At 34.2% G+C, this 12023-nt stretch overlaps 1 protein-coding gene across 1 annotated transcript in view; it reads right to left on the reverse strand.

Annotated features, from left to right (window-relative positions):
- Nucleotides 1-12023, reverse strand: part of LAMA2 (laminin subunit alpha 2) — a 614367-nt gene that overhangs the window by 70631 nt on the left and 531713 nt on the right. Inside the window, exons 42-45 of the mRNA XM_060114490.1 lie at nt 9173-9289; nt 7321-7503; nt 5707-5712; nt 2531-2685 (exon numbers count right to left, since the gene is read on the reverse strand). Coding sequence (XP_059970473.1) covers nt 2531-2685; nt 5707-5712; nt 7321-7503; nt 9173-9289 — 461 coding nt within the window. The remainder of the gene's footprint in view (nt 1-2530; nt 2686-5706; nt 5713-7320; nt 7504-9172; nt 9290-12023) is intronic.

The following is a 12023-nucleotide window of genomic DNA, read 5'->3' on the forward strand; positions in this document are numbered from 1 at the left end:
CAAATTAGACTGTTCTGTCATGAAATGACCCTGAAACCTCCTTTTCTCGCTGCCTTGGCTGAAGTCATTCCCTCTCCTCAGAATGTTCTCCTTCTTCACCTCTCATCCCATGTCCAGCACTATCCCATTTCAGAGCCTGGCTCAAATCCTTCCCTTCAGGAAACCTTCCCGCCCCGACTAGAGGTGATCTTTCCTTTCAGAAACTTAATAGCACTTCCCAGCGCTCATGGAATGTAGCACAATATTCTGCATTATCTTAGAGTTATTTGTGTACATATTTTATTTCTTCTATGGCGTTGTAAACTGTTCAAGTGGAAGAACATGCCTCACAGCATGTAACCTTGTGCATAGGGGATGCTTTTTCTGCATTGGTTAAATCTTAAATAAAAATCCAAACCTTGGAGTAACATCTGATTTCTTTTCACCTTGTGCTTCACATATACAATGCTCACCTGTCCTCCTTACTGCCTGCAAGGTTTTCATATTGTAGTTCAACGTATGTCTTCTCAACCCTATCTGCTTCTTTTACTCTGAGTTTATGTATTTCATCTTCACTAATCTTTCTGTCATTTTCTAGGTTTCTCTTCAATTAGTCATGAATTCCTTTTCAAGGTTCACCCTGAACTTATTGTGTTGACCTGGTTTAAAGATATCAGTTATGTATAAGGAGGGAGAAGAATATACTGTCACTTGGGCATCATATTCTTGGCCATTTACTAAAAAAATAAGTTTATGGATTAAGAAAGGTTAATTCTGGTCATTTTAGCTTCACAGTTGTTTAAAAATAGAATTTTTTAGAACTACCATATGATCCAGCAATTCCACTCCTGGGTATATATCCGAAGAAAATGAAAACATTAATTTGAAAAGATACATGCACCCCAGTGTTCAGAACAGCATTATTTACAATAGCTAAGATTTGGAAGCAACCTACGTGTAAAGAAGATGTGATATATATATTCGATGGATTATTACTCAGCCATAAAAACAAATGAAATTCTGCCATTTGCAACAATGTGGATGGCCCTAGAGAATATTATACTTACTGAAATCAGACAGAAAAAGACAAATACTCCATGTTATCACTTATATGTGGAATCCAAAAACTGAAACAAATGAATGTATATAACAAAACAGAAACAGACTCACAGATATAGAAAACAAACTAATGGTTACCAGTGGGGAGAAGAAAGGAGAAGGGGCAAGATAGGGGTATGGGATTAAGAGATAAAAACTACTATGTATAAAATAAATAAGCTACAAGGATATATTATACAGCCCAGGGAAATATAGCCATTATTTGTAATAACTTTAAATGGAGTATAGTCTATAAAAATATTGAATCACAATGTTGTACAGCTGAAACTAATATAATACTGCCAATCAACTATATGTCAATAAAAATAAATAAATAAATAAATTTTAAAAATGGAATTTTTAAGATTGAAGTACAGTTGATTTACAATGTTGTATTAGTTTCTGATGTACAGCAAAGTGATTCAGTTATATATGTGTATATATATATATACATATATATATATTCTTTTTCAGATCCTTTTCCATAATAGGTTATTACAAGATATTGAATATAGTTCCCTGTGCTATAGAGTAGGATCCTGTTGTTTATCTATAATACATAAAATCATGTATATCTGTAATTCCCAAGCTCCTAATTTATCCCCCCCCTTCCCCTTTGGTAACCATTAAGTTTGTTTTCTATGTTTGTGAGCCTGTTTCTGTTTTGTAAATAAGTTCATTTGTATCAAAAAATGGAATTTTTGAGATGGAAGGCTTGGGTATCTAAAAAGATTTCAGTTTAAGCCTGATAACATGAAAACTGTTATTTTTTTTCATTCTACTTCTAAAAAGACCATAAGATGACTTCACAAGGCTAAAGTTTCATATTGGCATTTACAGTTCTGCCCTGGTTCATTAAGATGCTACCTTCTAGGAAGTTTTGCCTCTATCCATATAGTCTTCTAACTGGGTTAATAAAGAGCAAAATTTTGAGACAAGTGAAGTATTTCCTATTCTTGCTCCAAAAAATTGTAGAAATTGTAAGCAAAATAATTTTTGGTTGCTTGTACTCAAAAGAATATATAGAAAATAATAGTTCCTCTATGCTATTATTCCTTATAACCTTGTCCATTCATTCCTTCTACAGCCTCACTGGTTGGCCTGTTTTGCTTTCATTAAGAGCAAGGCACTCTCATGCATGCCTTTTTAGTACACAAAAATCAGGCTTTCATTCTTACAGTTTGTATTAACTCTATTCAAACAATAATAAAATACATCAGAACTTTCATTTCTAAAACAATAAGTAGTAATTATTCTTCTCAAGAAATGTCTTTTGAAATTTATGGGAAAAATATCTAATCTTCCATTCCCCACCTCACCTGCAAATAGCTTCAAATTAAAGGAAAAGAACCAGAGATCATTCAACAGGATACACTGAAGGAAGGTATTCTTTCTGGGAATAATACAAAAAATTACAATCATGTACTGGTAACTGAAAGCAGAAAGAGCTTACAGAATTGGCCTGCTTCCGGGCTTGGTTTATCAGTTCTTTTATCTCAGAGATGTTTTTCTTCAGGTTATCCTCAAGTTCCTTGATGGGTTTGAGCTTATCTATCAGTCGATCAGCTTCTTGTTCTAGATTTTTTACAGTGGCATCTGCATCTGCAACTGCATAGAACAAGATTAGCACATACCATGCACTCACACTCATACACACACACAGACACAGACACACATGAACATGCATGCACACACAGACACACATACACAGAAATGAAAATAGCAGTATGCTTAAGTAAATAATGGAAAAGATTTCATCTCATCCACACGACAAAAGCAAGGCCATGACAGTTGAAGCAGTTTGTGATGGCAAATGGAAATATTTTAGTTGGGACTCAAGCAGACCAGAGATGTTAGAGAAAGAAGGCCAGCACTTTGGTTTTGTGATTGAGGTGAAAATTTGCATTGAAGATTGAGAATATGATGAACTTAATTCAATGCTTAATTTCTAGCTTCAGCCCCAAAGCTAACCTTTATAGCATAGAACTTTAGTCATAGAATCAAGGAATTGGAGAAGCATCTTTAAAATGTCACCTAGTCTGTCCAAGCCAGAACTGTATTTAAATCAGGGTTCTCACACAAAATTGGTTTTCCTTCTTTTTCTCACTGTCTTTCTTTTTGCATCTTAACGAGAAAAGCTATAAAAATGTCTTCTGAAAAACATCTCAATGTTGAACCATCCTTCGACTGAAGGCCTATGTTATACTTTAATTAAATCTTTCATGCTGCAGTTCATTTTCATTTTGAAGAATAGTTGATTCTCCTGCTCTTTACATTAGGTTGAACCACATTAAACTGTCACTTTTGTAGTTAACATTTAAAGAAGGTTGAATATTGACAATTTTAAAAGGGGTTTAACCTTAAAATAATTTAAGGTTATCACTGATCCTTAGACTTCCAGCTTGTGCTTTTCATAGGAGGGCAAATGACACATGGAAAATCAATTATTCTGTCCTTAAGATGCTGACAGTCTTATCCAAACCATGTCATTAATTATCTGATCAAGTGTATATTGTTCTGTTTTCTGTCATTGCCACCCTGATGAAAAAGAGAAACTGCTTAAGGTCCAAGGCTTTTGGCCCTGATGAACTATGAATGATCTGGGAATTAATCCTTAGGAATGAATCAGATGTGCTTGAAAGGAAGTAAGTTATTTTAAAACTTGGTTTTGAAGTAAGTATTTTGAACTCATGCTCATAAATATGAGTTATATTGTTAGTGATGTTTAAAAAGAACTTGGTCTATTATTTTATTTTATTTTTATAAATTTATTTATTTTATTTATTTATTTTTGGCTGCATTGGGTCTTCGTTGCTGGGCGCAGGCTTTCTCTAGTTGCAGGAAGCAGGAGCTACTCTTCATTGCAGTGTGCGAGCTTCTCATTGCGGTGGATCCTCTTGCTGCAGAGTACGGGCTCTAGGTGTGTGGGCTTCAGTAGTTGTGGTGCAGGGGCCTAGTTGCTCCACGGCATGTGGGATCCTCCTGGACCAGGGCTCGAACCCATGTCCCCTGCATTGGCAGGCAGATTCTTAACTACTGTGCCACCAGGGAAGGCCCATGGTCTATTATTAACTTCAACTAATAGAGTTGCTAGATCAAGAACTGACTCTTCTGAAATGCAGGTTATTGAGGTCAAAGCTCTTGTTACGTAATTGTATAGGTATTCAACATAAAGACAGTTACCCCTCCGTTTTTACACTTTAAATAAACCATTTATCCATTTTCTCCCTTCCTTTAATATTCCCCAATATTACTCTGATATTCTGAAAGTTATTCTAGAAGTGAGAAAAAGTGATTTAGATTTAGATTCATGAGAATGAAAAAAGGGCTATGCAGGGACTACTTAGACAAGTAATGAATCCTTTTCTTCTAGAGCTCCCAGAAGCTTTTATCAAATGCTTCAAAATGGAACCTGGAGGTCCCCCATCCCCTACTTTCCCCCCCCACCTCTATCTTCTGTAGCAGTCGAAGTCATATGGAAATTATCTTCTTGAGGTTTTAAAAATAACCTGTCATATTGAGTCTGATGTTCTCTTGTGTAGTAGTTTTTGAAAACTTCTCACTTTCTTCCATAATTATTTGTGTGGATTTTAAAATCATTGCTGAAGACAGATTTTAATAACAATGTTTTACTAGAGAATTATCTATCTCTTTTAGTCTTTACAATTTATTAGCCTAGAGTTTTGCCAAGTCTTCTCTTACCTGCTAAATTTCTTCCCTTATCTTGTTATATCTCCTTCAGAACTTTGTCTATTTGTGCTTTATTTTTCTTTATTAAGCCTGTCAGACCTCTAAAATTTTTAATCTTTATATTCCTAAAGATATACCACTTGAATTTATCACATCTATTATTTTCTGTCTTCTAATTCATTACTTTTTTATCGTCTTTCTTTTAGTTGATTTTATTTTGTCTGACTTATAGAGTTGATTGCCTAAATTGTTTATTTCAATGCTTTTTAGTAATATTGCATTCTGTTTCCACTGAGGACTGCCTTCATTGTATTTCTCAGGTTTTGATATGCTGGATTTTATTATTACTATTTTCTATTTTTCAGTTTTATTTTTGACTTGGAATTTAAACTATGAAATTTTTTAAGACAGAATATTTTTATATCCCAGTGACTGCTCACTTGTTAAGGTCTGATTTTATTAATTTTGTTTTATGTGTCTCCAAATATAATGCTCTTGAAGTTGAGAATAATTACTTGTAAGGGGGGGGAGTGAGCTTCGGGGGGACAGCAACAACAGCAATGTAGATTTTAATCTATTTTAATCCTGCTAGAAGTAAGTCATTTGGACTTCAGTGGCTGCATATATGTTATCAGAAGCATCATAATTTAGTTGAATCTGTGGGAGAATTTAATTTTCTACTTTTATATGGATAACAGATATTTCACTAACTTTTCAAACACATAATTAAAATATTTATGTCAAATATATTCACATATTAATTTTGTGTAAGGGAAGATTCCTTTATTAATCCAGCATTAATACTGTGACACTGGAAAGAATAGCTATCTGATGTTTAAAGCAGTACTAAAACATGGAAACATGCAAAGCTGAAGCTTTCTGCAATAGTCAACCAAGCATAAAAATTACTAAAAGGTATGCAAGTAAACATATACATACTGATTTCTTCAGGTAATTTCATATGGAAGTAAAAAAGAAAAACAGAAAATTCATGAGAAAATATTTTTAATAGGTTTTATAAAGTAGTGATTATCAAAAAAATAGAACTTTTCACAACAGGTGCTAATTACAAATTCACCCCATTTTAAGTCAAACTAGTGTTATCAAGTAAAAGTCCACAAAAACATGGCATTTAGCAACCATTGTTCATATTAAAAGGAGCTTTATTATAGTGTTCTAATAAGATAGAAACAGACCCAGTTTAATTAGTGTTTATAGATATTAACTATTTCTTTTGATGATAGAATCATAAGTGAGATAAATAGTATAAAAAGGCCACTCTCAGCTGAGAATCAATCTGAAAATGAATGAAATGATACCTTAACTTACAGAATAAACAAGAGAGAGTGACATTTACTTTAAAACTTATTTTCATTCATTTCTTGGGGGGAAATATTGTGATTTGGCATGAGTATGAACCAGTTATTCAGATGGTATCTTTGAACTACAGGGGTAAGCTAACTCTGGGCTTACATAAGAAATAAATTTAAAACTATATATCTCTTCTTTTTCTTCCCTGAAGAAGTGATGAGGAGTGAAATCCTTCTCCCTAGCTCCGAAGTGCATGTCAGCTGTGTTTGTACTCTTCCTTGCTCAGGAAGGAGTCATGCTAGTTGTATCTGTTATTTCATAGCATCATTAGCCTTTGATCTGAGGCAAAGGTGCTGAAAAATCAGGCTCCACTCCCTCCGTCGAATGGCATCTGGATTATACAGTGTATAAGGTCAATAACTGTGTTTTTGTTATTACACTCTACAAATGTTTTAATTCCCAGTAAATATATTGGTGCCATATAAAGCAGGCTAATCTCTTGAGACTGACAAGTACAAAGAATCAAGCATCTCCTTTGGTGAAATCACATACTAAAATAACATTTTATCACTTGAAAGAATAAAAAATATTAGAAATCATAATGTTTATTGAGTCTAATTAATAAATTATTATATTTAGTTCTCCCACATTTTCTTGTAAATCCTTGTTAACTCAATATAGTTTAATACAATATACAAAAGATGTAAAGAAATATTCTTCTTGATAAACTAGATAAAAATTTTAATTTCCTGATAATGTTAACTAACCAGAATCTAAGTAATAAATATTAATATTTTCCAATTTGAATGCATTTCAAGTTGATCTTATTTAATATCCTGTTCTAACAGGCCTGTTAATAAGACTGCTCCTTGACCTCTAGGTTCTATGGAATTTCACCAACTCCGAGGATATAATTTCCCAAGTATAACTGTATTTTCAATTACTCTAAAGGATTTAAAAATATTTGGCATCGCTATACCAAATATCATGTAGATTTGAGAATTCCTAATTTCCTCTCAATTGGATGAAATTTGAATAAGATAAGCTCTAGTGCAGAGCTGGGAGTCTTGGATCCTGTTTCTGGAGCTGCACACACTCAATTCCTGAGCCCAGTCTATGAAGGGTGGAGGGCAGACTACACCACTACGAGGGTCCCTTCCTGCTCTAACAGTTATGAGTCTAGGATACTTTTATAGTGTGAAGAAATAAATGACATAATCAAAGTGAAAAAGCACATCTTACTGTTCTTTGAAGGATCTTTTACCACGGCATTTGTTTTGGCTACGCTGTCTGCCAGTTGATTATAATTTTTCTTCAGGCCATCAAGATTCTGGTGGAGATCTTTAATCTGTGCCAGTACATCTTTAGCTGTGTCGTTGGCTTGTCTTGCTTTGTCCTTAACAGCTTGCAGTTTAGCGGCTGTGTCTGTCAGCAGAAGACGGTATGAGAAACTAAACAAAGGGTCTGGAGTTAGTGGCTTAATCTATGCTTGTCAAAGCGAGGCTGTGGCTGGCTGACCTCAGGGACACAGGCACAGAGGGAAAGGCTGAACTTTGTCTCATTCAGTCATAGCAAATGAAGTACATTTTTAGCTAAATTGAATTTTCTCAGGGACTTTGGCTATGAATACCTGATTAGCTCTTAAAATAGCAATGTGATTGTTCTAAGTGTTCATTGTGTAAGGGTATATTGTGATTTGCTGCTGAACATATTAAAGAGAGACGTTTGTCCACATGAATCAAGCAGCTTCATCAAAAGTAGGTTTAAGATTAAATCTGCATTTCTGAGGCAGGGGGGAAGGGAATGAATGTGTTTCAATTTTAGTATAAAGAGACTTTTTCAGATATATTAGACCTTGTGTTTGTGTATTTATATTTGTTTTCAGCATTGGAAATTTTCTATGTACATCTTTACTACTGAAGAGGTGACATGAAAATCGGGAAAATTACTTAGGATTTTTAATGTTAAAAAAGTAAAAATCATTAAGGTTTTAATATTTCCTGTTTTGTATAGATGGATGTGTTTCCTTCACCATAATTCGTATAAAAAACATATATATGTGCCTAGTAGTATGTTGTAGATTAGTGGTTAAGACCACAGCCTCTGAAGTTAAACTGCGAGGTTCAAATCATATATGCCTCTTTTAACAATGGCCCTTAGTATCCCTAAGTTTGTCCCCTATAAACTGGAGATAACAATGCTATTTACCTTGTAGGATTAGTATCAGGATTACATACACTTAACATAAACATATTGAATAAGCACTCAAAAAATGTTAGCAACCCTTGCTATTGTTATATCATGCTACTAAAATATAAAAATAGTATCCCTAAAAGAATAATGCTTTCAGGAACTAATACAAAACATTAACTCCAAGTACGTGTAATAGGTAGAAAGATATTACAGACATGGTTCAATTCTTAATGTTTTTGAAAGCTAAAACATTTAAGTAACAAAACTTTGCCAGTAAAGATATGCTGAAAGGCAGTGGGCTCTACCTATTACTGTAGGTACTGTAATAAGCTGCAATTGTGTACATCAACATTGTAGAGAACAGTGTCTGTATGATTTTATTTTTCCCACCAATATAAGATTTCCTGGGCCAAAACATGGAAGGACAATACAATCATAAGGTGTCTATATTTTCCTTTTTTTTTTTTGCAGTACGCGGGCCTCTCACTGTTGTGGCCTCTCCCCTTGCGGAGCACAGGCTCCAGACGCGCAGGCTCAGTGGCCATGGCTCACGGGCCCAGCCGCTCCGCGGCATGTGGGATCTTCCCGGACCGGGGCACAAACCTGTGTCCCCTGCATGGGCAGGCAGACTCTCAACCACTGCGCCACCAGGGAAGCCCTATATTTTCCTTTTTGTAATTTATTCCAACGAATGTCAGCTAGGGTAACAAATGATAAATATCACAGTGTAAAGTATGATTTAGTTTCTCATTCTCACAAAGAAGAATTCATAAGTAAGAAAACTGTTATCGAATAGCCTGACAATGGTACAAATGTAGTGTTAGGAAAACAAAGCAGAAGTTAGAACCTTCTTTAAGAGTTCATATCCACTGGCACAGTTTGCAGTGTCCTGAATGCTTACCATTTGGAATGGCTGATAACTTTTCCAAAGTGTCATTCAAAGCTCTCAGGAGATCCCTGTTTCTGACATTGGCATTGTCTAATCTGGTTGTCAAGCCATTCAGATGTTCCTCATTTTCTGTGAACAGAAAACAAAAAAGGATGAAATAATTTTAATCATCTCTGAACTGATACATGGATATAAAATTTCAGGTTATTTTAATAAAAATTTAGTTAAAAGCAAGAAATTGATTTACTTTATTGCCATGAGTCCATAAATATATTTCAGACCAGAATATAAAATATGTGTTTATAAGACCATTTGACACTTCAACATGTTCAACAATTACATTTTCTTCTCGGTATCTGATCTTTATTTGACTTAAGTTGATGGTTTTCTATGGAGAAAAAACTTTGACAGATTTGGTCTTTTATGGCATTTATAATGATGCCCTCTTGACATCACTTCCATTATGTCATTATTTTAAAAATTTTATTACCAAAATGAATCATTGAATTAGCTTTTAAAAATCTCAAATAGATATGATTGTTAAGCAGAATCTCCCAACTTTACTAAATATCACTTATTAATATTTATTTTAAAAAAAACAAAAATCAAAAGAATGAATAAATAGCTTCTAGCACATTTCCAATTTTTTATAGAGAAAATAATATTTTACAAATTACTTCAAGTAGGCTTTATATAGGGTTTTTCTTGGTACTTTAGCATGCTTACTTTAAAATTAAAATATATTATTTACTATTACTAATGTAATATTACTACTGTAAATTTTCCAGCTTCTCTCTACTAATTTTTAACATGTCTGAATTTTAAGTTACTTTGTATATAATATTGTATTTTATAGCAGATAAAAACTAGGAATGGAACAAGTAAGGCAGTTAATGATGGTGTGAGCGACAGTGTACTAAAACCTTTCATTTCATACCTGGTTGTGCTGGTTAAATCGTTTTCTCTGTGCAAATATTTTTGCTTTTTTTATCTAAAACAGTAAAATAAATAAGCAACTTGGACTGGGGAAGACCGTTATTTGCCAACACCGAGACTGTTGTTTTCGTCACTTTCCTGGTACCCAGAGTGGGCAGACCAGGAGAGACTACATCTCACAGAACAGAGCCAGAACAGTCTTGATTTGATTGTGTGTCCACCCTTGTAGAGGCAGTGCATCTGGCTTCTTGCAAGAACCAAACAAGCCACTGGCAGCTTAGGGAACAATGCTTGCCTTTATTGTCCTTCATCTGGGAAGAATAGCAAAGGGAAGGGAATATAGATAGAGGATTCTTAACTGTCAGTGTACTGGGTGTGAAAAGGAGTACTGAACATATTAATTAATGATCCACTCCATTTCATATCAGGGTTTTATAGGTGGACGAATTACACCACTGTTATACTGCAGTAATATAAGTACATAATATTGTTTGAGGCATCTGCTTTTAGGTTCCAAGCCAAAGGCCTAACAGCACTGAAAAACAAAGCATAAAGTATTCCAGCAAAACATGGCTCTAAAATATCAATATGTCCATTTCAGTCACTAAGATATTATTATTTTCAATTCTAGTCCTTCAAAATATACTTTCCAAGTAATTAGATTTTCTCCTCTGTCAATCACAATTCACTTATCTTTTAGTACTTCTGTTACTTTCACTGCACTAAAGTAAAATCTTTGACTAGGTTATGGAAAGAATACTTTCTGAAATAAAGACAGTCTGATTTTGACTGTGATAGCTATATGAATTCCCTGAGAATAGTTAAAGGCTGCTCTTTTGATATTAATTTAGAAGTCTTCATCAATTAAGGAAATAGAATGGTACAAATTTCATTTCTTAGTTTCTTGATTGTATTTGACTTTTTAAATAATGAAACATTTAAAATGTTCTGGCAAGCAAGATATACATGTACAGTTGCAAAAATCATTAATTTAAAGGGCATCACTTGGTGTACACTACGTTATAAATTCTGATAGCAAATACTGGCAGAATAATCAGGCCAATTATTCAGAAGAACGACTGATCTGAAGAACATTGTTACTGCCGTCCCTCAAGTTTCAAAGCAGTGATTTTGTTCCTCTGCTTTCTGTACTAGAAAGTCAAGATGTGAATATTCTGAGCCTGTTCTGATTTCTTTGTTTCAGCTATTTGACTCTATTTTCTTGTTAATTTATCCTTTCTTACACTCTGGTCATTTTTTTCTGAAGTACTTTTTGGAATTTCTCAAACCAAGTCTCAACACTTTATAGCTTTGTCAGTCTAATTCTTTAGATGAATAGAAGTTGTATGCAGAAAAGAATTACAGATTTTAAAATGGAAAACTTACAAAATATTAGCCATGAAAACCTAGAAAAATAAGCACTCCAAGGCTGGCTTTAAATGCAAAGATATATGAGGCAGAGGTATCTATAATCAAAATGTAAGGAAGAACGCATGTGGTCCAGTTAGAATGGTAACATGGCCAAAGAAACAGAATTATTGGTAGTTAAAAAAAATATCTAACCCAATTCTTTACTTGTAATTTTTGGAGAACAAGAAAAGGATCCAAATTATAATCATAGTGCATTTTCTGCCCCTTATTTCTTCAGTATTCATACTCATTAGCTGTAGCCAAGTCATTTATCTTCTCTCTAGATATCACACCCAACGAACCTCAAAGGCTACACACATGCTCCAGCTTTGGCTCTCCCTTTCTCATTCTCTCCTCCCACATCAGAAGACAAATGTCCAGGAATGGGTTCATCAGAGACAGAGCTCATAAAGTGAGGGAAAGAAGCAGAACAGCCAGGGTAGACTGTGAACATTCCTGAAAATATCATTCACCTTTGTTGCATAACCATTGACATTGAACCAGGTAGACATATTCA

This window comes from Mesoplodon densirostris, chromosome 12, assembly GCF_025265405.1.
Source record: "Mesoplodon densirostris isolate mMesDen1 chromosome 12, mMesDen1 primary haplotype, whole genome shotgun sequence".
NCBI lineage: Eukaryota > Metazoa > Chordata > Mammalia > Artiodactyla > Ziphiidae > Mesoplodon > Mesoplodon densirostris.